The sequence below is a fragment of the Rhincodon typus genome, chromosome 6 (genome assembly GCF_021869965.1).
Source record: "Rhincodon typus isolate 14 chromosome 6, sRhiTyp1.1, whole genome shotgun sequence".
Taxonomy (NCBI): domain Eukaryota; kingdom Metazoa; phylum Chordata; class Chondrichthyes; order Orectolobiformes; family Rhincodontidae; genus Rhincodon; species Rhincodon typus.
The window spans coordinates 33835880-33863845 of record NC_063337.1 but is presented as its reverse complement, the minus strand read 5'-3'; the positions used below and the strand labels follow the sequence as shown (position 1 = coordinate 33863845).

At 39.8% G+C, this 27966-nt stretch overlaps 1 protein-coding gene across 4 annotated transcripts in view; it reads right to left on the bottom strand.

The window, feature by feature from the left end:
- The window catches only part of LOC109929503 (ubiquitin carboxyl-terminal hydrolase 12-like), a 54382-nt gene that overhangs the window by 4763 nt on the left and 21653 nt on the right, over positions 1 to 27966 (bottom strand). For 2 of the 4 annotated variants that reach the window (XM_020529179.2, XM_048597658.1), the window contains exons 2-8: positions 18409 to 18489; positions 16222 to 16435; positions 13644 to 13879; positions 13075 to 13151; positions 12795 to 12878; positions 8112 to 8309; positions 3085 to 3163 (exon numbers count right to left, since the gene is read on the bottom strand). In XM_020529179.2, coding sequence (XP_020384768.1) covers positions 3085 to 3163; positions 8112 to 8309; positions 12795 to 12878; positions 13075 to 13151; positions 13644 to 13879; positions 16222 to 16435; positions 18409 to 18489 — 969 coding nt within the window. Of the gene's footprint in view, positions 1 to 3084; positions 3164 to 8111; positions 8310 to 11964; positions 12199 to 12794; positions 12879 to 13074; positions 13152 to 13643; positions 13880 to 16221; positions 16436 to 18408; positions 18490 to 27966 lie in introns of those variants that run through there. The other 2 variants (XM_048597659.1, XM_048597660.1) reach the window with 2 other exon arrangements.

The following is a 27966-nucleotide window of genomic DNA, read 5'->3' as shown; positions in this document are numbered from 1 at the left end:
ATCTTCTTTCTGAAATGCACAATTTCACATTATATTTCATTTGTCAGACCTTTTCCCACTGATTTAAGCCACCTGTATCTTCCAGTAGGCTTCTTCTGTCGTCTCCTATTGCCTACCTATTGTGTCATTGTTAAATTTGGGAACCATTACTGCCATGCCTTCAAAGTTATTTACTACAAATTTATTACAGTACATTCAAAAGAGGGACTGACAAATCAAGAAACTATACATCCGTTGGCTTAACATCTGTCACAGGGAAAATGTTCTAATATATCTGGAGGTGGAGGTGCCAGTGTTGGACTGGGGTGGACAAGGTTAGAAGTCAGATGACACGAGGTCATGGTCCAACAGGATTATTTGAAATCACAAGCTTTGGGGTGTTGCCCTTTCGTCAGGTCTTCTATAACCTAGTGTCACCTAACTTCTGAACAATATATCTCAAAAGTTATAGCAGAATAGCTGGATAGGTTCAAGGTAAGCAGAAGGAGTCAACATGGCTTTGTGAAAGGGAAATCATGTTTAAACAATCTCTTTGAAGAAGCAATTGCTGCCGCAGCTAAAGGGAACCAATGAATGTATTGTAACTGCATCTCCAGGAGCCATTTGCTGAAGTGTCACATCAAAGGCTATTGCAGAAAATAGAAGCTCATTATGAAATGGTAGAACATTGGCATTGACAGAAGATTAACCGGCTAACACGAAGGAGAAGGCATAATGGGTTGTTTTTAGGTCGACAAGATACAAGGAGTGGCACACCACAGGGATCAGTGCTGGGTCCTCAACTACTTACAATTTGTAACAACTAACTTTGAAGAAGGGATGGTAGTTATGGTTGCCAAATTCAATGACGCAACAGGTAGGCAATTATGCTGTGTAGAGGACAGAAGGAGGCTACAGGAAGATACAGGTGGATTAAATCAGTAGACAAAGGTCTGAAAAATAGAGGTATAATGTGGGAAAATATAAAATTGTGCCTTTCAGAAGGAAGAATACAAAAGTATGTTATTTAATGGTGAGATGTTTTACAGCTCCGAGATACAGAGCAAGTCCTGGTGCATGAACTGCGGAAGGTTAACACACAGACACAGCAAGTAATTAGATAAACCAACAGAATATTACAAATTGCTGTGAGAAGGGTTGACTACAAAAGAAGGGAGGCTATGCTTCAGATATACAGGGCACAAATGAGACCATTTCTGGTGTGTTTTGTATGGTACTGGTCATCTTATTTAAGGAAGGACAAAAAGGTGTTGGAAGTGGTAAAGAGAAGGTTTACTAGACTAATAGCTGGAGATGGGCATGTTGTCTTATACGGAAAGGATAGACAGACTAGGCTCGTATCTGCTGGAGATTTGAAGAATAAGAAGCAACTAGACAGTAACACAAGGTCTGGGAGATGGGCTGTTCACAGGATCTATCTTCCTACAGGAGATTCAAGAACTGCTTAAAAATAACAGGTCTCTTACTTAAACCGGAAATGGGATGATTATTTTTCTGAGGGTCAAAAATCTTCAGATCTCTCCTGAGTAGGTGGTGAAAACAGAGTTCTTGATTAGTTTTAAAGCAGAGATGGGTACACACTGCTAAAGCAAGGCGGTGAAAAGGTTATCGGGGCAGCCAGGAATGTGCACAAGGTTAGAATCCCATCAACCATGATCTTATAAAATGGCAGAACAAGCTCAAAGGGCCAAATGCTTATTTTGCTCCTTGTGTGTTTATAAATAAAGAACTACTTGTTTACATGTCCTGTTTATTGTAAAATCCCTCACTACAGATGAATATTAACCCGCTGTCTCAAGTGGGGCAAATCTCTACTTAAATCAATGACGGTGACGTTGCCTTCAATAGTAATACAAGCATGAAAGCAGATCAGCAGCTCATTTTACATTGACTGTACAGTGTGTAAAACAAATCACTCATTTGCCTTACTATCTGGGAGGAATTTGATACCCAAATGTTTCTCAACTGCATGTAAATTGAGCACAGCTTTTTGCTTTCCCGTTTTTAGTTCAAGCACCGCTGAATAAACTCCTCTATGTTAGCAAATTAGCTGTTGTGTTTAGTGCTTTCAGCATTAATTTACCAAAGTTTTGCATCAGTGTCTATATGGTATAATAGCTACACTACAGCTATTTCTTTAGGGGTCCACAGAACTATTGGCAAAAGACTGGGAGAACCACACAGGAAATGCTAGTGTGGTTCCACATTTTAAGAAGGGTGGTAAAGATAAACCAGGGAATTACAGACCAGTGAGCCTCAAATCAATGGCAGGTAAACCGTTAGAGAAAATGCTAAATGAGAGAATTAATCTCCACTGGGAGAGGCAAGGCAGGTTCAGGGATAGTCAGCATGGCTGTCAGAGGAAGGCCACACCAAACAAATTTGTTTGGATTCTTTCAAGGTGACCAGATACGTAGGTAAGGATAGTGCAGTCAATGTAGTTTATATGGATTTCAGCAAATTCTCTGACAAGGTCCCAAGTGAGAGGCTGATAATGATGACAAAAGCACATGGGATTCCAGGGTAATTTGGCAAATTGGACCCAAAATTGGCTTAATGGTAGGATTCTGTTTATTTGACTCGAGGTCAGTGTCCAGTGACGTACAACAGTGCTGGGTCTTTTTTAAAATTGAACTGGAACAGAAACTGTAAACTGGTCTGAGTTCAGAGAAGTTCCAAGTTAAGTATTTTAATTTAAATCTTACTGCCCTGAAACTTTGATTAGCACCTGCCCTCCCCTGTCCCCTTTGTGAGGGTACATATGTCAGATTCTCTCTCTCTTCCATTTTCTCAGGTTTCTGTGGATCGCATAATAGCTGCGAAAATGTTACCCATCTGTTATAGGTCACTGTTGTTAAGGTCCCAAATAATGTTGGTTAACAATAGCAGTATGGGGTAATATGCTCACTGATAATGGTATCACAGAGTCAAACAAACATCCATATTCCTCAATCAACATTTAAATATAGTAATCTATATATTTAAATAGCTACAATATTTGACAATCTCATCAAATCGAGTAGTGTTAATACACAAGTTGTATTAAGTAACTTAAATTTTGTATTAAATGTCAAATAAACATACCTCTACTATATCATCATCAAACAACAACCAAAAGTCATGGCTCTTTACTATTGCAATGTAGTGCCCTCGGTTAGGACCACTAAACAAAAGAAACAATTAGCATTATTAGCAGAAGAGCTTTATTCAAATGTTTTTGCAGCATCATATAAATTTTATACCAATAAATTAAAAAGAATTGCAGTAGAATTTTAGCCATTGAAGAGGATATCGCCTATCATTTTCACCTCACAACTCATGCTACATTTTGCAAGAAAGTCTGGCAGGAAGCCAGCATATAATGCTTAATCTACATTTTAAGAGGTTTAGTTAGCTTTGAACGAAAAAATTGCTAAGAAGGATAGTTTTAATTCTCAAAAGGACTCTGCTGACCATATATTATACTAGACAACATGCAGCGAACTTATTTGGTTACAGTTAGTAATAAAGGAAGGTTCTAATAGGTTTTGATTCAGTTCGCAGATAATGAAGAACTAAGTAAGCAATATTACAGATAAATATATTGTAAACTAGTATCAACATGCCGTAAAGCACAAGCTATTAAAGCTGTTTCAAATGCTTTGTGATATTCTTAACTTAGTTAAAATTGCTCAAACCTGTATAAGTTTCACTGACTGTTATGGAGCTGGAAATGATTCCTCTAGATCTCTCTCAAGTCTGTAAGTATATTATCCATACCTCTACTGTCCAGAATCATCAAATGACTATCATGCAAACATTTCTCACCCATCATTACACTTCACAAATATTAGAGGCATGGAGTGGGGCAGCTTCTACAAGGATTCACCTACAGTAATGCCACAGAAAAATTTCACACACCCAACATTATGTTTCACTAAAATCCTAAGAACAATACATGTTTGAATATATACATTAGTATACAATAAAAAGATCTTCCATACAGGCACTTTCCCAAAGACTTTTCTTTTAAAATAGGCTCATTACACTGGTTCAAAAACAGTAATTAATTTCAATTTATAAAGAATGCCCTTCAGAACGTTTCCTTTTTTTCTGTTAAAAGAGAAAGAAAACAACAAGTGATACAGATTCATTTAATTTTCTTTTGAATAAGCTTCACAAAAACAACTGTTGCAGGAATTCAGCAGGTCTTGTAGCATCTATAGACAGAAAAACAGAGCCAACACTGAATCCTGTGAACTTTCATCAGATTGAAAACAGCTAAGAAATGGTGCTATTTATGCTGATGATGGGGTGGTGAGGGAAGGGGAGTCAAATAGATGAAGATGGTGCAAGAGAGTGGAAAAAAGTAGACAAAGGGATAACAGCTGAATAGGTGCTAATGGAAACTGCGAATAGTTGAAAAATGCATTGGATATGCTGGCTGTGTAACCAAGACAGAACAGGACTGGGGAGGGTGGGGTCAATAATGAACATGGACACAAATTGTTAAACTCAATGTTGAGCCCTGACGGCTGTTAGGTGAAAGCTTGTGTTGAGCATCACTGAAGCAGGCCCGAGACAACAGCTGTCACTGGTAAAAGTAGCGTTGAAGTAGCATGCAACTGGAAGCTAGAAGAGTCACTTTTACAGACACAGTCAAGGTGATCTGCAAAGTGGTCATGAAATCTGCATTTTGTTTCCTCAAATGTAGAGGAAACCACTGAGTGGTGAATACAGTAGATTAAATTGAGTGAAATGCAGATAAAGTGCTGCTTCACCTGGAAAGTTTGTCTGGGGCCTTGAATAGCAAGGATAGAGGAAGAAAATGGGCAAGTGTTGTACTTTCTGCAAATATACGGGAAGATGCTGTGGGAATGAGAGGTGGTGTTGGGAGTGGAGGTGAAGTGGAACGTGTGTCTGGTGATAACCTCTCATTGGACATGGCAAAAATGGCAGTTCATGATCCTTTGGATGTGGAGGCTGTTGGGTGCAAAGTGAAGACAAAGGGAAGCCTCTTGCTGTTGTGGGAGTGTAGGGAAAGGCGAGGGCAGAAATGCAGGAAATTGGTTGGACATGGTTGAGGGCCCAGTCAACTGCAGTGGCAGGCAATCCTTGCTTGTGGACATGTCTGAAGCCCCCCTGCAGAAGATGGCATCATCAGAACAGAGGTGATGGAGAAACTGGGAGAATGGAATGAAGTCATTACAGGAAGCAGGATGTGAGGTAACTGTGGGAATTGGTGGGTTTGTAATGGATATCAGTGGCCAGCCTATCTCCAGAAATGGAAACGAGATGTCAAGGAAAGGAAGGGAGAAGTCAGAGATGGACCAAGTAAAGGTGAGAGAAGGCAAACATTTTGCAAATCTCCTTTATACTATTTCTAGAGCAATTATGTCCTTCCTGTACTGTGGTGACCAGAACTGTACATAAAACTGCAGTTCTGGCCAGTTTCTCTCAGTTTCAGTATCACATCCCTGGTCTTGTATTCGATGCCTCACTCAACGAAGGAAACACACTTTTTCACCACCACATCTACTTGTTCTGCCACTTCAGACCTCTGGACATACCCTCAGAAATCTCTCACTTCCTCTAGCCCTCTCAATACCCTCCCACTTATTGGGTATTCCCTTGTTTTGTTTGCCCTCCCAAAATGCATATCTTGCACTTCTCTGGATTGAATTCTATATGACACTTTTCCGCCCACTCAACCAAACCATTGACGTCTTTCTGTAGTCAACAGCCATCCTCTTCATTATCAACTACCCAGCCAAATTTTGTATTGCTGGCAAATTTCCCAATCACAAAGAACAAAGAACAAAACAGCACCGGAACAGGCCCTTCAGCCCTCCAAGCCTGCAATGACACATTTTGCCCTTCCATACTAAAACCGTCTTCACTTACAGGATCTGTATCCCTCTATTCCCTTCCTATGCATGTATTCGTCCAGGTGTTTCTTGAATGCTGCTATTGTGTCTGCTTCCACCACCACCTCTGGCAGTGTGTTCCAGGCACTCACCACCCTTTTTGTGTGATAAACTTGCATCGCACATCTCTTTTAAATATCCCCCCCCAGCACCTTGAACCTGTGTCTCCGAGGAACTGACCCCTCCATCCTGGGAAAAAGTCTCTTACTTTCTTCACCATCTTATAAACTTCTTTCACCTCTCAACCTCCTGCGTTCCAGTGAAATCGAACTCAGTTGATCTAAACTTACTTCATAGATAAAATCCCCCATACCAGGCGACATCCTGGTAAAGGATAGTCAGAACTGCAGATGATGGAGTCAGATAACAGTGTGGAGCTGGAGGAAAACAGCAGGCCAGGTAACATCAGAGGAGCAGGAAAGTTGACGTTTCGGGTCGGGACCCTTCTTCTCCACACTGTGTTATCTCAACATCCTGGTAATCCGGAGAGATTTGAAATGGTGATTGTGGGGAGGGCGTGGTATTTTCAGGGTGGCAATGTGTAACTAATGAAGTGTCACAGGGATCAGTTCTGGGGCCACAATTACTTACAACGTACATATGAATGACTTGGATAAGGAAAGTGAATGTGCTATAGCCAAGTTGTGGATAACACAAAAATAGGTGGTAAGGCAAGTTGTGAGGATGATGCAATGAGTCTGCAGAGGGATACAGACAAAGTGGGCAGAAGTCTGGAGGAAAGTACAAGTTATGCACTTTAGCAGGAAGAATAGAAGAGCTGAATATTATTTACATGGAGAAAGGCTGCAGAAAACACCAGAAGAGAAAGATTTGGTGAGTCCTCATGAATCACGAAGAGCTTGAATCCAAGTTCAGCCAGAATAGTAAAGGCAAATGGTATGTTGGCCTTTGTTTCAAAGGGAATGGAGTATGAAAATAAAGGGGTTTTACTCAAACTACACAAAACATTAGTCAGACCACAGCTGGAATACTGTGAATTGTTTTGGGCCCCTTATCAGAGGAAAGGTAAACTGGCATTGGAGACAGTTCAGAGAAGGTTCAATAGGCTGAACTGGTTACTGGATCTTGAGGGGTTGAGTAGGTCAGGTCTATATTCGTTGAAATTTAGAAGAATGAGAGATGACCTTATTGAAACATATGAAATTCTTAGGAAACTTGACACAGTAGATGCAGAAAGCTTGTGGGAGAGCCTAACACCAGAGGGAATAATCCGAGAATAAGAGATCACACATTTAATCCACCTAGCCTGCACATCCATGGACACTACAGGGAAATTTAGCATGGCCAATCCACCTAACGTGCACATCTCTGAACTGGGAGGAAACCTCAACACATGGTAGAAACCTGGAACATGAGAGAACATGCAAACTCTACATTGACAGTTACTCAAGGCTGGAATTGAACCCAGGTCCCTGGCACTGTGAGGCAGCAGTGCTAGACACTGAGCCACTGTGCCAGGCGTGTGACTGCCTATGTGGAGTTTGCACATTCTCCGTGTATGCATGGGTTTCTGCCAGGTGCTTTGGTTTCCTCCAGAGGAAATTTTGTAAATTCTGCCTAATTAACTGTTGTTCTCGAACTCTACTTGATCTGACCATTCAACTTACTCTTGGTCTTCCATGTGCAACATATGATAAGAGACTAACCAAGTGCATGCATCTCCTGTTCATCCACAATTATTGACAAATATTATTTCAGAGATAAAAATATCCAGAGATAAATAAATCCACAATGTGCTGCAATAAATAAAGCACATTAACATTTATCTTAATTCTCACTATCAAGGCGTGACTAGATATAGCTCTTGGGCAAATGGGATCAAAGGTTATGGAGAAAGCAGGATTAGGCTACTGAATTGGACAATCAGCCATGATCAAGAAGAATGGCTTGGGAAGCTCGAAGGGTCAAGTGGCCTACTCCGGCTCCTATCTTCCAAGTTTCTATGAAGAGCAACCATCGTTAATCCTCATATGATCTTACATACTTGGTTTGTTCTTTATCTCTGCTGCCTTGATGAAAACAGCAGAAATCACATATTAATGGAGCATGGAGTAAAATATTTTTACATAGCAAATGGTTAGGATCTGGAATGCACTTCAGAGTGTTTAAATGGAGGTGGATTCAATCACAGCCTTCAAAAGGAGAATTGGATTATCAAGTGCAAGTAGAATGGTTATTGCTTACCTTCCACAGTGTACCACCACAGCAACTAGGTCATACATTCTGTCTGGATTGGTGGCATCTCCTGATGTGTTGAATAGGCGGAGTTCTAGTGGAAAAACTACTCTGTAGGATAGCTTTGTGTATCGATGCAATTGATCCATATATTTGAATCTCTTCAAGTGAAGAGCTAAAATCATAGGCAGTTTCTTTACTTTCATCCTGCAAAATTAAACCAAAAGAACATGTGACAAATGTTATAATACAGCTCCATTTTGATAATATAGTTTACAGCTTTCAGATTAGTGCTTATCATTTGTATATTTTATTTATAGAACTACGTCTTCCACCTCTTGATTATATGACAAAATTAATGCATTTAAATTCTTCCCAGGGTCCCAACCCTCATCCTCTCCAAATCTTAATTCACTGAAGTGATATCTGTTGGTTTAACATTGTGTTCAAGTGTGCATGCTGCCAATCTATATATGTGATTCAATAACTCCTCTTGAACAGATAAAACCTATTCTTGTATACTTCTTTCTAAATCTGTCAGATAAACATACTTGGAACTAATCAACCTTTACAGCAAAGGAAAGCTATTTCCGGCTCAAGAGCCATTTTGTACATTGGACTTTAAAGTAAATAATTCCCTAACAATGACTTACATTTCTAGTGTATAATGCTGCTTAAAATCTACTGCACCATAAAGTCTGTTTGATAAAACAAAAAAATTAAATTTGGATGCAGTTTCAATCAGAAACACAGAGTTCAGAAAAATAAGCACTGTATTTCAAGTGGGCAGATAAAGAAAGATCAAGGCAACTTATCGACTTTTTAGCTTTGGGAACACAACAGGATAATTTCAAGACGACCACTGGCAGCTGCTAAATAAGATAAAAGCCCATAATGTTAGGGGCAAGGTACTGGCATGGATAGAGGGGTGGCTAACTGGCAGAAGGCAGGGAGTAGGGATAAAAAGTTCTGTTTCAGGATGGCAGCCGGTGACAAGTAGAGTTCCACAGGGGTCAGTGTTGGATTCAACTAATCACGTTATATATTAATTGTCGGCATCGTTGCTTAGTTTGCAGATGACAAATATAGGTGGGGAGACCACAGAAGGACTTGACAGATGAGGAGAGTGGGCAGAGAAGAGACATGCTAGCAACATGTAAGTCATGTCTTGATAGGCACATGACTGGGAAGTGATACAAATCTTCAGGTAAGTACTACTTCTAAAACTTGTCAGCTATTCAGTGGCATTAATAAAAAAACAACTGAGAAGCACAGCACCTACATTTTCTCTGCTGCAATCAATGAACCTCACAGCCGGTTCAGAGAAAATAACGTGCTCTTCCTAATATCACTGAATTTCCAGCATCTGCCCTTAGCAGCTTAGTTCCTTCAGTGTGTTGCCAGCTAAGAGAATTTCCAACTTTGAAATTAAGTAATCTTCTGCACTGAGGAGGGCAGTTGATATGGGGCATAATGTCAAATCTAAACTAACGGTGAAATAATTTTGCAATCAAATCTATATTTCCAAACTTGATCAATTGTTAACAAAGAGAAAAAAGCAAAGAACTGTGGATGCTGGGAAATCAGGAACAAAAACAGAACTTTTTTAAAAAAATGTATTCATGGGATGCGAGTATTTATTGCCCAGAGGACAGTAAAGAGTCAACCACATTGCTGTGGCTCTGGAGTCACCTGTAGGTAAAGACGGCAGTTTCCTTCCCTGAAGGACTTTGGTGAACCAGATGGGTTTTTCTGACAATTGCCAAATGATTCACGGTAATCATTAGACTTGCAATTCCAGGTTTTTCTTAATTGAATTCAAATTTCACCATCACGTGGGCTGCCAACACAAACAACCCATTGTCAGTCACAATGGTTCCTATTAGCAGCTACTGTTTCTCCCAGGCTGACCTTTACCTGTTCCTTTGCATGTCCAACTGTTTTTCTCTCTAACTGGGCTCCATCTTCAGCTTTGTTTACTCAAGAGTCACAGAATCCCTACATTGTAGAAACAGGCCCTTCGGCCCAACAAATCCACACCGTCCCTTGGAGCATCACACCCAGACCCATACCCTTATAACCCACCTAATCTACACATCCCTGCACACCACGGGCAATTTAGCAAGGCCAATCCACCTAACCTGCACATCTTTGGACTGAGAGGAGAAACCGGAGGACCTGATGCAAACTCCACACAGACAGACAGTCACCCAAGGCTGGAATCGAACCCGGGTCCCTGGTGCTGTGAGGCAACAGTGCTAACCACTGAGCCACCGTGCCGCCCTTCTCCCCCCACCCCATATTTAGCATATAGCTATAATCAGTTCCGAAGAAGGGTCACTGAACCCAAAACATTGACTCTGCTTTCTCTCCACAGATGCTGCCAGACCTGCTAAATTTTTCCAGCAATTTCAGTTGTTAACATGTTTAACCAAACACAGGTATTATTGTGCACCTTAGAAGGGGAAACTAATTCAGATGATATAAGAACACTCAAGGCAGACAAGATAACTCAATCAAACAAAATACATCTGAAGGTTGACACTGTCATGATCCCTGGAGTTCAAAGAGGTATGATCACAGAAGAACTTAAAAGTGTTTTAGAATGAGCTTTTTGTCTGTCAATTTTTATCACAGGTGAGTCCTGAAAAGCGAAAATACAGTATTACTAATAAAAAATATTTTGTCAAATTTTGTTAGTCATTTATCAAGATAATTTGCAAAAATACCGATTCAAGGGGAATCTTGAATATTTATACTGCACAAGAGGACAGTGAGTGATTGCTCACTTGTGTGTCCTGGAATCTACACATATTAATACATAGAGTTCCATTCTCCACAGACGGAAAGAACATATACACAGTGTCTCGTTCAAGTCAACAAATAGATGAAAACCATTCACTGGGTCATTTCGCAGGGTAATGTCCTTACCAATCAGAATCAGCCTATCTGGTTTAAGATTTAAACAATTCCTGACAGTTAACTGTCAATCATCAACTGGTGCATTATCCATAGTAATACCTCTACTCTCCAGTAGTATAATCATGGATTTTCAACTTGAATTAGTATTCTTGCAAATTGCAATGATGAATGCAAGACAAAAAGCTTGTCTTTTTCAGCAGTTCTCAAATTCTGTACTGACAAGTGACTAAAAGTAGATATATAATTCATACTCTTACAATTTTTAAAGAAGTTATGAAATAGATCTAACCAGATATTGATTTGGCCATTATAAAAATGATCAAGAGAAAACTGGTAACAAATACATTGAGCTAGACAATTTAAAAGCTTCTCTCAAAATATTTTTTATAAATTCTATATGGCTAATGTCACAGTGAAGATAAATTAACGAAATGGTAACCCATACAGAAGTCTGCAATATCCTTTGAACAGTCTATGAGTCAATACTGTATTTCATGTATAGTTTGTTCCTGATAATTCAGTCATTGTAATATTAGATTCCTGAAGTAATTCACTTTGCATTAAGACGAAAATGCACAATACATTTTCAATAACTGAAGGTGTACAAAATGAATGCAATTACTGTAATATTGTTAACTCTTTTAAAGCAACACAAAATGACTAAAATTGCCACCAGATAAATCACTATTACTCTTGCAGGATTTCTAGAAAAATCTTGCAGATAAAACTATTGCTTAAATTTTGACATATGAAGCAAGTAATGAATATTTAATACAATGTAGCAGCTGTGTCTGTCACAGTTTGCAGAGTATCTATTCCTCATCACCCATATCTGATGGCAAAGAACAAATAGTCAGCAGTGATCAACACAATCAATATAGAAACAAACCTTCATGGTTTAACGGAGTAAAACTATTTCACAGCAATTGCACGAAACCAAAAGTTAGGAATTAATGGAATGAACACCTGCTGTACCAATTCATTTGCAGTCACAATTCCTCACCATCATGTTACAGATTTGAGAATCTGAGACAAGACTTGCCAAAGTGGCACTAGAACCCCGTGAGCTGCTCCTTCGCCTGCTCCACACTCATACGTTTTCACCAAGGGGGTCATAATAATTTTCAAGCCTTGAGATGGGGTCACATTGAGATAAACACTGGGAAGGACTGATCTATGAGACAGTAAAATCAGGGGTTACTTCCAATAGGCAAGACTAACAAAGTGGTTTAGTCTGAAGACCCTGTCAAACAGGACATGGGTCTCACCAAGAAAGATAAAGCAGAATGTTTGAGTTCCACAAGCAGAGGATATACAACACATATCTAAGCTGAGCATCCAATTAGATAAATTGATTTTCCATTGAGGAAAAGATGCAAGGATAACAATCCACAACACAGCCTAAAAATGAGCTTAATAACAGCGCTCCATGATTAAATCCAACAACCATTTCCCTTCAGAGTCATTCCATTTCAGAAAGGGTATCTAAACTCCCAACTTTACTTTCACATTATTCCAAATTAGTAAAAATCAGGCAATGATTAATATAAAAAGCACAAAAGAATATACAGAATCATCGTACAATTCAGTATTCTCAGAAAACTGAGAAATACCGTATATTTTGGAGTTATATATACTTCCTTTCTTGATGAGAAAAGGGACTTGCAATTTCAAGCTACCATTTTTCAGACAGAAAACTCTCATAGTAATTGTGTCTATTATATAATTGATTAAAAATGTTTTATCAAATCAGTTATTACAAATTCTTACCTTTTCTGAGCTTCTTGTTTACTGCAGCACACTTCACAGTAATATTTATATTCACTACACAGCGTCTCTGTATTACTAAAGCCCCTGCGCAAAAAAAAGACATATCTTTACATTAATCCCCAACAATTACCAACAAGTTCATTTTTAAAGCGATGATAATTGACTGTATTTTAAAGAACACCTTTAAATCATGATCCAATTACTTAACATGTAACATTAGAATTTTTGCACTACATTGATTTTTAAAAGCTAAATTTTTTTAACATTTTACTTAGCATACCTCAAACAATGTGTAATTGAAGTGTTCTGCTCCACATCAACAGAAAGGTCCAAAAAGTCTTCATCTTTGCTACTTACCTGTGAAGTAGGGGCAATTTAAAATTACTAACAGCAGGAAGCAGTAACACAATACTCTGAAAGCACGTTTTCCTGAAATACAACGTTCTTTCTAGGATTGCAATGGATAGTTTAACGATTGGAAACACAGTTGAACTTTAAAGCAAAAATGAAAATCTGAAAGTGATCACTCAATTTCAGTCAACTGCATATTTACCAATAAATTTCAAAAATTAAAAGTATATGGGGAAAGGGCAGGGAAATAGAATTAAAATAGATGTCCTGCTTTAGAATTAGCACATACAATGATACTCACTATAGGTCCAGCCACCACAGACAATGAAAAGGGGTGGAAAATAAAAGATTACTGCTATCCAGCAAATTAGTTATAACATATTGTTGACATCTCCCTATACTGTCTCATGTTTTGAGAAAACTCATCATTACAAGACTTACAAATAATAACATTAACAAATTTTCAATTCATGAAGTTTAACAAATGCTGAAACTTACAGTTTCACAGTTGAGACATCGGGTTTCATTAGTCAATGTTCCTTGAAACATTTCATGCACCCAAGTTGGTTCTGGTACGTCATTACCATTGCCATTGTCATCACTGATACAGCCATTATGTAGCTGTCCATTCTGTTTTTCCTGCTTTTTCTCTTCCTGCAGGATATCAGCAATGGTGTTTAGCAGGTAATTCAGAAACTCATGAGCATCTTGTTGCATGTAATTATCAAAAAGTTCTGGAAAAAAAAATTCAGGTGAGAAATGAACAATTCTATCTGTATTGATAGGGAGTAAAATAAATGCTGCAACATATTGCTAACTGAACAAGTACTCAATTTAATTTAAGAAATGGAAAATGCCAGAGAAACTCAGCAAGTCTGGCAGCAATTATGAGAAAAAACAGGATTAATGTTTGTGTCCAGTGATCCCACTTGACTTGAAATGTTAACTCTGCTTTTCTCTCCACAGATGCTGCTGGATCTGTTAACTTTCTCCAGTATTTTCTGTCCTTGTTTCAGATCTACAGCATTCAGAGTTTTATTTTTCTCAATTTAAGTGCTGAATTGTAATCTTTACCCTAGTAGTAGTCAAAACGTAGAAAACATATCCAAGACACCTATCAGTTCCAGGAATGAAAATAATAGAGGATGATCTGGGAATGGTATGGAATAGGTTTAGATGTAGTTAACTAATGTCATCTACAGTTCTAGCATAAACCCCCCTATTCTTACATTTTACGCCTTGCCTAACAAAGGAAGCCATATGTTTTCTTAACCACCTCACTGGCCTGACTTCTCTAAGAATATAGGGGCAAGTACCTTGTTTCTCCACAATACTCAGCCTCTAATTTGTGTATTCCCTCAACTTATTTCACAGTTCTTTGCATTGAATCCCATTTTCCTCTTTTCTGCCAAAATTGATTAGACATTCTTCCTGCTGTCTAATGCTTTCCTCTTCACTATCAACCACACAACCATTGCTTGTATCATGTCTTAAAGTGGAAGTGCACTCTGGTTTGCAGCAAACCGGAACGGAAAGACAATCTGATCCGAGAGGACTGAGATATAACAACAGGGAAGAAAGTGCATTCCAAAGATTTCAGATGCTTAGTTGTTGGAGAAGAAAAGTTGTAACAAGCTCAGAGAAGGTAACTGAAACAGAAGTCACTGTGGTCAATGCAAACAGCATAGCTCCAAGGACCTCGCTGCAGTGCCCCAAGAATGGTTTCACATTAAGTTGCCAAAATCAGTGACATATCTTCAAATACCACATCCTTATAATTGTATGAAGCTAGTGTTTCAATGCTCACTTCACCAACTTCCACTCACTCGCCTACCAATAATGTCTATTAACCATGACTCACATCTTTCATTCAGAGCTCCACCTTCCCCTCACATGCTTGACATCTACATGGCTTGTATACACAGTCAGCTTTTCAAACATAGCAGGCACATTACCCATATAGTATGCACATTCACTAATGCATTTCACAGTCATATATGACCAAAGGCAGCATTAGCCTATTGGCAAGGGGCAGGCACTGCTAAACATCCTTATCCTTGTGTTAAACAATGCACTCTATCTTTGGAACCATTACAGAGGCCACAGCCAGTAACAGGGTTGATAGCATCAAGGATGGCATTTTGCTCATGCCTAATTCTTCTCCGCTCATCCCAATTCCCATTATCCCACAATCATTTCTAATCTATAAATTGTACACTTGTAAGTACACATCTTGCAGTGCCTGCTCCCAAACCCTAGCCCCTTGTGCTCTTCTCCTTTCTGATGCCCACAAGATTCGAGAAGCTCAAACAAAAAAAAAAAAGAGGCTTCACACTTATGCAAATCACCTTGGCAGTCCAAAAAAAAAATACTGGTTACATTAATTTACATGCACTGTGGGGTAATCTGAAATCTTCATGAAACCACCCACTTACTCAGCCACTTCTCTCTGTTAAGAGTAAATAAAACGTCTTCAGCTTGAGACCTCCCATATGCAACAGAGTGAGGAATGCTCAAGAACCATCTGCTCCAACTTGGAAGATATTTGGAGAAAGGCTCCTCACCACCCTGTGCAAATATGATCACCTGCAGAATGTATTCCTCCCCACTCCCTCTTTAAGCACCCTTACCTCCACAGCACCTCCTAATGCCAGACTCATACGAAGATAATCAAGCTTTCAATACTAAGACACTATCTACTTTGTTATGATCGATTTTCAATTACTGTGTCATAAAAATAAAATCTGGCTAGGATACTATGGTAAAACAGAAATGTTCAAATTGCTGGCTTTTGCTGTGACGATTTACCTATCTTATACTGATCAATTGTCAGCACTCATTCGGTGAATAACTTTGAGGGTCAGTATTTAAAATCAGGGAGGTGTTGTCAGATGAATTGTATCACAGAATCTAAAGAATTCTTGCAGCATAGAAGAGGAGCATGTGGCCCATCATACCTATGAGCTCTCCAAATGAGCATTTCATTCTGTGTGATTATATATGTGACATCTGTTCACACATTAAGACCATCTTACCTCCCTTGAATTTAAAAACAAAAAAAAAAAAAAAAACTTACCATTTTCTTTCCGTAGTCTTGTTATAAACTTTTTGGGAGGTATTACACCAACTTTCTTCTTTTGTGTAGCTATATTGTGGAAGAGATCCGCCAAGCACGTGAGTAGGTTTTCCTTTCTCCTGGGCTGATTCTTGTAGGCTAGAACTTTTTCTCGAAATGGCCGGCAAAAATAAAGTGCTTGAAGGACTGAATTACAGTAGCAGGTATTTCCAAACTAATAGCACAGGAAAGAACAAACAAGCTGAAATAAGTAAAGCTTGAACAGTTCAGAAAAATTCAACTCATCATACAGTTGTAAGAATAAATGGTTAAAACTTCCTAGTCATTCTGAAGTAATGCCAATTTTAACATTTCCTTTTATCTATTGGTAACCAAAATGATACCTTGTAGCCTTATTTGTATTTTCCAACTCAGGTAGCATTATCATACAGAGGTTACTTATATCTTACAAATACTGTTTAAAAAAATTACATATAATTATGCAAAAATAAATCCAATGATTCTTCAATTCTGGAAGCTTCAGAATGATCTTAAAATTCTAAGACACTGGGCAATAACTTTGTTTGAATAGATACACCAAAATCAATTATAGCGCAGGACTCAGTCGGTACAATTTTTTAAAAATGAAACATGCAGATAAAGTTACTATAAAACTCAAGAATTGCAATAAGTGATGTCATGTGACCTCAAGCCACTCTGTACCCAAATACTTGCATGGAAATCTATACCAACATATGGTTCACATTAAGCCAGGAACCTCACACAAAATATGCTTCACATGGGAATGGAGCCACGTAAATGAAGAGAGGATTTCATTAGTTGGATCTTGGAGACAACATAAATAATTGAAGACATTTGCACATACTTTATTTCAGCATTAAACTGATGTAAATTAATTGTATGCAATTACCCTCCTAAACAAAATGGCACAACTTCACTCACCATAGTTACACACAATGTGAAGGAATTTCCTGGTCAATCTATGCAAACATCAGTTTTTCAATTTTAACCAATTAAAATTAATTCTACAGGGAAATATTAAAAATTATAAATGTGGCCTATTTTAGGAAAAATATGATCTTAAATTAATCAATTAATTTCTACTTTACTATGACAGCACAATGCAATTACTTCAGTAACATAAGCCAATGATGACTTTTTCCACTGCTACTTAAAATGATCCCTGGTATGGAGGGATCGTGTTATCAAGAAAGGCTAAACAGGTTGGGACTCTACTCACTGGAGTTTAGAAGAACAAGAGAATTCTTAAGGGGCTTGACAGGGTAAATGCTAAGAGGATGTTTTCTCTCATGGGCGAGTCTAGGATCAGAGGATATTGTCTTAGAGTAAAGGGGCACCAATTTAAGATGGACCTGAGGTGAAATTTTCTTTCAGAAGGTTGAGTGTCTTTGGAACTCCTTACCACAGACAGCTGTGGGGACAGTGTCTTTGTGTGATAGATTCTTGACTGGTTGGGGCATCAAGGGTTATGGGGAAATTCTGAAAAGTGGATATAAGGAATGTTGAGTTAGCCATGAATGGCAGGAGTAGGTTTGAGGGGCCAAACAGCCTGCTCCTGTCCCTATTTCTTACAGTGTTACCATTTATCAATTGAACTAATTAGTTCAGAGATTGACAATGTGATTCTATCCTTCTAATTACACCCTTCCTAGTCTCCAGGATATTGCGGTGTGTTAACAAACAAACAAATGGTGATGTCGGGGATTTAAAAAAAAAATCCAGAAAGGCAGTCTTAGTTCCTTTCTATGATTCTATATATAGTATTGATTCACCCACCAAAAACAGTTGGTGGGCATCTTTTAGCTGGTTATTGAGGCTGTTGTATTTGATATCTGAGACTCAAATCAGTTCTTACATTTACACACAGAGTACATTAAGTGAATAGTGCTATTTTACTCAAACTAACAAGGATGGATAAGGTAAGAAATGTATTAGTCGCATTGATACCTTTGTTCTGAAAAAAATTTAGTCAAAAGCAAAAGGAGTTTTTTTTGTATCTCAAATAACCTCAATATACTAGATGTTGTCACAGTTTGACAAGAGGTAAATAGTTAACTCTTCATTCCAACACCATTAACCCTCACCACTAGATAAATAAATACACAACAAAATTCTTTAACAGTTCAGTGTCTTTAAGAATATATATAAAAGTCACTCTCCACTTACATTGACTAAGCCAAAATAATGTTCATTGACTGGAAACTGTTCTGGTCCAATCTCTTTCTCTAAAGCAGAGGCATTGATGCCCTAGTGAAAAGAAGAGGGGAAAACATTAAATGATAGCAAGAACTGCAGATGCTGGATGTCAGAGTCAATACAGTCTGGAGCTGGAGGAACACAGCAGTTCAGGCAGCATCAGAGGAGCAGGAAACGTGTACTTTCCTGCTCCTCTAAAACTTTAAACGTCTGTTACTTACAGCAGATGAGTACCAGTGAAGCTGAAGAAAAACTACCTTTCACATAAAAAGTTGAATAATTAAACCAATTCATCGCCCTCCTGTTGGTATCATTATTCTATCTGAAGTCCAGGGCTCACAGCATCATACAGTAAAAAGCCATTTTGACCTATTCAATCTGTACTGCCACAAATATATTTAAGCTCTACTAATCCCACTTTCCAGCACTTGCCCCACAGCCTTGAACGTTATGACATTTTAATTACTTTTTAAAGGTTGTGAGGTTACCCACCTCAACAATCCTCCAAGGCAGTGTTCGCCAGATCCCTACCACCCACTGGGTGAAAAAATGTTTCAAGTCCCCTCTAAAGCTCCGGCCTTTCACCCTAAAATTATGCTCCTCTGTTATTGACCTTTCAACAAAAGGGAACAGCTGCTTTCTATCCACCCTGTCCATACAGCCATAGAGTCATACATCGTGGAATCCAACGAGTCCACACCGAACATGTTCCCAAACCAAACTAATCCCACTTGCCTGTGTGTGGCCCATATCCCTGCAAACCTTTTCTATTCATGTACTTATCCAAATGTCTTTTAAACGTTGTAACTGTACTTGTATCCACCACTTCTTCTGGCACTTCATTCCACATACGAGCCACTATAAAAACGCTGCCCCTCGTGTCCTTTTTAATTCCTTCTCCTTTTACCTTAAAAACATATCCCCTAATTTTGAACTGCCCCACCCTAGGGAAAAGACACTTGCTTTTCACTTAATCTATGCCCCTCATGATTTTATAAACCTCTATACAGTTACCCTTCAAGCTCCTATGCTCCAATGAAAAAAGTCCTAGCCTATCCTACCTATCTTTATACCTCAAACCCTCCATTCCCAGCAACATCCTGGTAAAACTTTTCTGAACCCTCTCCAATTTAATATTATCCTTCCCATAGCACGGAAACCAGAACTGCATACAGTACTCTAGAAGTGGCCTCACAACATCCGCACAACTTCAACATGACATCCCAACTCCTATACTAAAAGGTCTGAGTAACAAAGGTAAGCGTGCTAAATGCCTTCTTAACCAACCGGATTTCATGTGATGCAAATTTCAAAGAATTAGGGACCTGAACTCATTCGTCTCTGTTCTACAACAGTACCTAGGCCCTACCATTAATTGTATAAGACCTGTTCTTGTTCATCTTACCAAAATGCAATATCTTGCAGTTATCCAAATTATACACCATCTGCCAGTACTCAACTCATTGAATCAATTGATCAAGATCACTTTGTAATCTTAGACAACCTTCTTCACTGTCCACTGTACCACAAATTTTGACATCATCCGCAAACTTACTAACCATGCATCCTAAATTCTCATCCAAATCACAAATCATAAATGGCAAAAGTGGACCCAGTACCAATCACAGCAGAACACCACTGGTCACAGGTCTCCAGTCCTAGAAACAACACTTGACCACCACCCTCTGTCTCCCACCATAAAGCCAAATTTTGTATCCAATTGGCAAGTTCTCCCTGAATCCCACGTGATCTAACTTTGCTAATTAGTCTACCATATGGAACCTTGTCAAAGGCTTTACTAAAGTCCATGTATAAACAAGTCTACTGTTCTGCCCTCAATCTTTTTTTAATACTTCTTCAAAAATCTCAATCAAGTTTGAGAGACACAATTTCCCTTGCACAAAGTCATGCTGACTATCCCTACTCAATCCTTGCCTCTCCAAATGCATGTAAATACTATCTTTCAGAATCACCTCCACAACTTACCAGCACCGATGTCAGACTCACAGGTCTATCGTTCCCAAACTTCTCCTTACAAACTTTCTTAAATAAAGATACAACATTAGCTACCCTCCAGTCTTCCGGCAGCTCACCTATTTTTATAGATGATAAAAATATCTCCGTTAGAATCCCGATAATTTTTTCCCTAACTTCCCACAATATCCTGGAATACACTTGATCAGGTCCCGAAGATTTATCTACTTATGCTTTCTAAGACATCCAGTACTTTCTCTTCCGTAATGTGAACTGTTTTCAAAACAATATTTATTTCCCAGAGTTGGTGCCTCCATTTCTTTTGCCATAGTAAAAACTGACAAAATATTCATTTGCTAGCTCAACACATAGATGACCTCATAAAAACCTTAAGAACTGTGGATGTTATAAATCAGGAACAAAAACAGAAGTTGCCAGAAAAGCTCAGCAGGTCTGGCAGCATCTGTGAAGAAAAACATCACAGTTAACGTTTCGGGACCTGTGACCCTTCCTCAGAACTCGGGTCACCAGATCCAAAACGTTAACTGATTTTTTTTCTTCACAGATGCTGCCAGACCTGCTGAGCTTTTCCAGCAACTTCTGTTTTTGTTCCTGACATAGATGACCCCGTTGATCTTTAAGGGACCCAATTCTCCCTCTAGTTGCTCTTTTGCTCTTAATGTACTTGTAGAATCTCCTTGGATTATCCTTAACCCTATCTGCCAAGGCTAACTCATCCCCTTTTTGCCTTTCCGATTTCCCTCTTAAGAATGTCCTTACACCCTTTATACACTTCAGGAGAATCATTTGATCCCACTTGCCTATTATCAAATATACAACTTTCTTGTTCTTGACCAGAACCTCAATATCTTTATTCATCCACTGTATCCTATTCTTACCAGCCACATCCTTCACTCTAACAGGAACATAATGTCTCTGAACTCTCATTTTCACACATTTGAAAGCCTACCACTTGTCAGTCATCCCTTTACACCTGTGAACAGTCTACTCCAATCAAGTTTTGGAAGTCTCATACCACTAAATTTTGCCTTACTCTAATTAAGAACTTTAACATTTATGGAAGACCTATCCTTTTCCATAACTATTTTAAAACTAACAGAATTATGATCACTCATCCTAAAGTGTTCCGCTACTAACACATCAGTCACTTGCCCTGCCTTATTTCCCCAAAAGAAGGTCAAGTTTTGCTCCTTCTCTAGTAGGTACATTTACATATTAAAAGAAAATTATCTTGAACACATTTGACAAATTCCTCACCTTCCAAGTGCTTAATACAATGGCAATCCCAGTCAATATTTGGAAAATTAAAATCCCCTGTTACAACAAATCTTATATGTAGAGAGAGATCTCAGATATACATTTGCTCCTCAATTTTCCTCCAACTATTGGGGGGCCTATAGTACAATCCCATCAAGGTGATCATCCCTTTCTTATTTCCAAGTTCTACCTATAAAGCGTCACTGGATAATCCCTCAGATATATCCCAACTACTGTAGTAATGTTTTCCTTCATCAAAAACGCTATACCCCCTCCTCTCTTAGCCTCCGTTTTTACGCTTTCTGTAAGATCTAAAAGCTGGAACATCGCGCTGCCAGTCCTGTACTTCCCTCAGCCAGGTTTCTGTAATAGCCGTCTCATCCTAGTCTGCATTCATCAGCCTTACCGGTAAGATACTTTGCATTGAAATAAATGCAGTTTAATTCTTCAGAGTTATGTCATCCTCTTACTTGCTATTGTCTGCCTTTTCTAATTAACTTGCTCTTTTTTGATTCAGAACCACCTAACCTGCCTTGCCCCATTTTCACTGCTACTTAGGAACCCCCTCACACAGCCCTCCCTACTAGCTTACAGGGTCCCAAAATAGAACTAGCAAATCTCCCCCAAGGATATTGGTCCCTTTCCACTAAAGGAAAAACAGGTTTTTTGAGCCCCAGAGGTTCATAGAATCCCTATAGTGTGGAAGCAGGCCATTCGGCGCATCAAGTCCACACCAACCCTCCGAACAGCATCCCACTCAGACCCGCCCCCTAGCCTATCTCTGCATTTCCCACCCTAGCATGGCCATAGTGTCTAAATTGCCCAATCCACCTAACGTGCACATCTTTGGACTGTGGGAGGAAACTGGAGCACCCGGAGGAAACCCACACAGATACGGGGAGAATACGCAAACTTCAGACAAACAGTCGCCCAAGGCTGGAATCGGATCCGGGTCTCTGGTGCTGCGAGGCAACAGTCTAACCACTAAGCCACCATGCTGTCCCAAAAGGTGACAATGATCCAAAAAACTGAATCCTTGCACAGTGCACCATCTCTTCAGCCATTGATTTATCTTCCCCTACCTTTATATTCCTACTCTCATTAGAACATGGTAAAAGGGAGTAAACCGGAGATTACTACTCCTGTTGTTGTGTTTTTCAACCTTCCATCTAACCTCATATTCCTCCTATATTCACGCTGCAAAGCCTTAACCCTTTCCCTAACTATGTCATTCTTACCAACGTGTACAACTTCTGGCTTCTCACTCTCTCCTTTGATAATTTGCTTCAATCATTTTGTGGCCTCCTTGACCATGGCACGAGGCAGGCAACATACTATCCAGGATTCACGGTCATGGAAACTCCTATCCATGCCCCTGACAGGACAGTCCCCATAACAACGTCCATGGCACTCAATCTTATAAACCTCTATCAGGTACCCCTTCGAGCTTCCCTGCTTTAAAAAAAATTGCCTCAGCTTATCCAACCTCTCTTCGTAGCAAAGATGCTCCATTCCAGGCACCAACCTAGTGAATCTCCTCTGCACCCCCTCCAATGCAATCATATCCTTCCTATAATGCGATGACCAGAACCACACACAGTACTCCATCTATGGCCTAATGAAAGACTTGTACAGCTCCAACATAATCTCCCTGCTCCTCTAATCTATAGCTCAACTGAAAGCCAAAATGTCTCATTTGCCTTCTTAATGACCTTATTAACCTGCCCTGCCACCTTCAGGGATTTATAGACGAACACCCCAAGAAGTGGCAGATGGAGTTTAAGTTAGATAAATGTGAGGTACTGCATTTTGGAAAGGCAAATCAGGGCAGGACTTATACATTTAATGATAAGGTCCTGGGAAGTGTTGCTAAACGAAGAGACCTTGGGGTGCAGGTTCATAGCTCCTTAAAAGGTGGAGTTGCAGATAGACAGGACAGTAAAGACGTTTTCTATCCTTGTCTTTATTGGTCAGTATATTGAATATAGGAGTTGGGAAGTCATGTTGCGGCTGTATAGGACATGGTTAGGCCACTTTTGGAATACTTTGTTCAATTCTGGTCTCCTTGCCATAGGAAAGATGTTGTGACACTTGAAACGGTTCGGAAAAGACTTAAAGATGTTGCCAGGGTTGAACAATAGGGAGAGACTGAATAGGTTGGGGACTTTTTTCCCTGGAGCGTCGGACGCTGACAGTGGACCTTATAGAGTTTTATAAAATCATGAGGGGCATGGATAGGATAAATAGACAAGGCCTTTTTTCCAGTGTACAGGTGTCCAAAATTAGACGGCATAGGCTTAAAAGGCGAGAGCAGAAAGATTTGAGACACACCCAAAGGGCAACATTTTCATGCAGAGGGTGGTGCGTGGATGGAATGAGGTACCAGAGGAGGTCGAGGCTGGTACAATTACAACATTTAAAAGGCACCTGGTGGGTAAATGAATAAAAACGAAGGGTTTAGACGAATAGGGGGCCAAATGCTGGCAAATAGCATTAGGTTGATTTAGGATATCTTGTCAGCATGGATGAGTTGGACCCAAGGGTCTGTTTCCATTCTATCTCTCTGTTCCTATGAGCTTCCTGGTGCCCTGCCATTCATTGAGTATTAATTCAGAGTAGAATCTTTAGGTTCCTGCCGTACTGTTCATGTTCATCCAACAAATTGTTAACAAGTACACTTCCTTGTGAACCTTTTCTTTAAAAAAAAAATTACTGCACAAGACTTTACCAAGACCTAAGTATGTGATGGAGCTACTTAGAGCATGCAAGGACGATACATCAACACCAAACTCAGTCTTGGAATGATTTGAAATGAATAATCAAACTAATCAAATGTTAAGTGTTCTGAGTTCTGAGGAAGGGTCCGAAATGTTAACTCTGATTTTTCTTCAGATGCTGCCAGGCCTGCTGAGATTTTCTAGCACCTTCTCTTTATGTTCCTGATTTACAGCATCTGCAGTTCTTTCAATTTTTATTTAGTATTTAACTCACTGCCACGTCTCTTCTAGGCATGCCCACCTTGAAAAAGTTCTGCTCCTCTCTCCAACGGGATTTCCATTCCAATCCTTTTTTTCTTGTCCACCGACATTAATTTCACTGTCACTCCTGGTGTTTGACCAGGTATTTGCTAGAACTCGTTTCCACAGCCATATCACATTCCTCAGTGATTGCATCGAGCTCAGACTCACCCCACGTGGATTCCAACTTTGAGTCCTCTCAGGATCACAGGTATCTTCTGTGATCAACATTCCATGGACACTGCTCTCGCTGCATCCTGAGATCCATACTCCGTGCCAAGCAGAGTCACGCGCACACTCCCGACCTCTCTCTCTCCAACAACATCGCATCACGCTGACTCAGGGCTGCACCACTCCGCAGTTCCAATTCATCCTCCAGCTCATTCCGTTGTACTAACAAGAAACTTTTTCTTTTACCCTTCAGGCATCAAGGCCTGCATCATGATGCAGCAACTCAGATACCCATGGCCCTCTGGAACCTTCCTCACTTCCCCTTCCTTCTGACTCCATCGCCTCGCCCCAACCCCACCTCGTCAGGTATTCACCATTCCTCCTAACCTTCCACTTTCCAATGCGGAATGTTCTGTATGCAGCAAAAGTCTCAGTTTTATCCCTCTGCGACCCCACCTTAACAAATTTCAGACACGACTTGACATCAAACTCTTCTTCCGCCGTCTTTGCCTTGATCTGTTCATTGACAATTCTGAGGAAGGGTTAGTGGACCCAAAACATTAACTCTGATTTTTTTTCCACAGATGCTGCCAGATTCGCTAAGCTTTTCCAGCGACTCCTGTTATTGGTTTGTAAATGATAACTACTGTTAAAACATTATCTGGCAAACACAACAGTGATCAAATATTTAGACTATATAGCTAGGACAAATCTAATAAAATTGTTAAATTTATACATTTGCTCTAATTTCATTCATTTCATTTTCAAATACAGCATGCTTCATCCATGTCTTTGTTACCTCTAACAGACAATTAGAAGGATCTCCTGGCTGACCTCCCATCTTCCACTCAAATTTATATTCAAGCTCACATCAGAGTTTCATTCATCCATCACCTGTGTTCACTGACCCCAGTGGCTTCCGAAGGAGTCTGGCAATACCTCAAATTTGAAATTTTCAATCTTATTTTCAACTTTCTCCAGGTCTTTGCCCACACCTTATGCTGTAACTTTCTCCAACCTTCTGAGATCTCAGGACTCCAACTTTAGCCTCGTGCATAATTCCAATTTTCTCTCTCTGACAATGTCCATGACTTTATCTGCCCGGTCCTTGGATCTGGAATTCCCTTCTCTACGCCTTCTCTCTATTCTTTTAAGAGGCTCCATAAACCCTCCCTCAGTGCTCAAGCTTTAATCACCTGCCCTCAGATCTCCTGGTGTCAAATTCTGCTTAATAATGCTCCTGCAGTGGCTGGGTTATAAATGTAAAGTACAAATGTAAGTTGTTGTTCTTGTAGATACTAATCTGTTTTCCACTGCTTTCCATGCGAACTATTCTAGAAGAAATTTTCAGTGAAAATCTTTTCTACTTTGGGGATTAAGCGACCAGCTGCGTACATTTCATTCAACACTCACACTGTTCAAAGCAATTTGTTGTTTAAAATGAAGCAATGCTTATTTCCCAAAAGGAAGTAAATTCACAAGTGCTGTCAGCAGCTTGAGTTACTTTCCAAAATTTACGATCGTCCTTTCTTCCTTACTTTTTCCTTTAAAAGCCTACCATAAATTACGCATTTAGTATTTCTATTGATGTCAATCATGACACTACTGCCGATTTCGCTGCCTCCAGTTCCTCATGATCTGGAATCCTCCCACTATTCTCTGCATTTCCTTCCAAATGTTACATTCAAGTACCACAGATGACCAGAGTGATCAAATACTATGACCACAAAATCAGAACAGAAATACATTAATATCAACTTCAGGTGGTAGTGTTTCAGAAGAAGCTAACCTGAGTTGGGTTAGAAGCAGCCATTTGTACCATACGATCATCAAAAAGACTTAGGTTAACAAGTGACATTCGCGCCATACAAATGCCGGGCTATGACCATCACCAATAAGAGAGAATGTAATCACCGTCCCTTGTCATTCAACGGTTTTACCAACACTGAATGCCCCACTAACATCCTGGGCATTACCATGGACCAGAAATTCAACTGGACTCTCCACATTATCACAGTGGCTACAACAGCAGGCCAGAAGCTGGGAGTACTGCAGACAGTAACTCACCTCCTGACTCCTCAAAGCCTGTCCACCATCTACAAGGCACAAGTCAGGAATGTGATGGAATACTTCCCAATCGCCTGGTTGAGTGCAGCCCCAACACCACTCAAGAAGCTTGACACCATCCAGGACAAAGCAGCCCACTTGATTGACACTACATCTACAAGCATCTACTCCCTCCACCACCAACGCTCAGTAGCAGCTGTGTGTACTATCTACAAGATGCACTGCAGAAATTCACCAAAGATCCTCACACACCACCTTCCAAACCCACAACCACTTCCATCTAGAAGGACAAGGACGTCAGACATATGGGAACACCACCACTTTCAGATTGCCCTCCAAGTCACTCACCATCCTGACTTGGAAATATATGGCCGTTCCTTCACTGTCGCTGGGTCAAAATCCTGGAATTCCCTCCCTAATAGCATTGTGGGTCAACCCACAGCAGGAGGACTGCAGCAGTTCAAGGCAGCTCACCACCTTCAAGGGCAACTAGGGATAGGCAAGAAACGCTGGCCAGCCAGCGACGCCCACATTTCATAAATGAATAAAAAAAAGTTAAGGTCTAACATGTTTCTTTGTGTAATTCTAAGTTGCTTCATCTTGCTCCTGGCCTTTGCTTTTATTTAAAATGAATAAGTACCATCTCATGGTAACTGGGATGTGGCTGCAGGATGACCTAAATTGGAACTGCTACATAAAAGGACATGACATTCAGGAAGGACAGGAAGCTAGGAAAGGGCGGAGGTGTGACTGTTAATTAATGACGACATTAGCACAACTGAGAGGAATGACCTTAATTTAGGAAAGCAGGTACTGAAGCAGTCTAGGTAGAGATGAGGAATGATAAAGTCAAGAGGTCACTTATGGGAGAGATAGTAGATTCTCCAGCATCTGCAGTTCCTGAGATAACAAGGTGTAGAGCTGGATGAACACAGCAGGCCAAGCAGCAGAGGAGCAGGAAAGCTGACGTTTCGGGCCTAGACCCTTCTTCAGAAATGGGGGAGAGGAAGTGGGTGGGGGT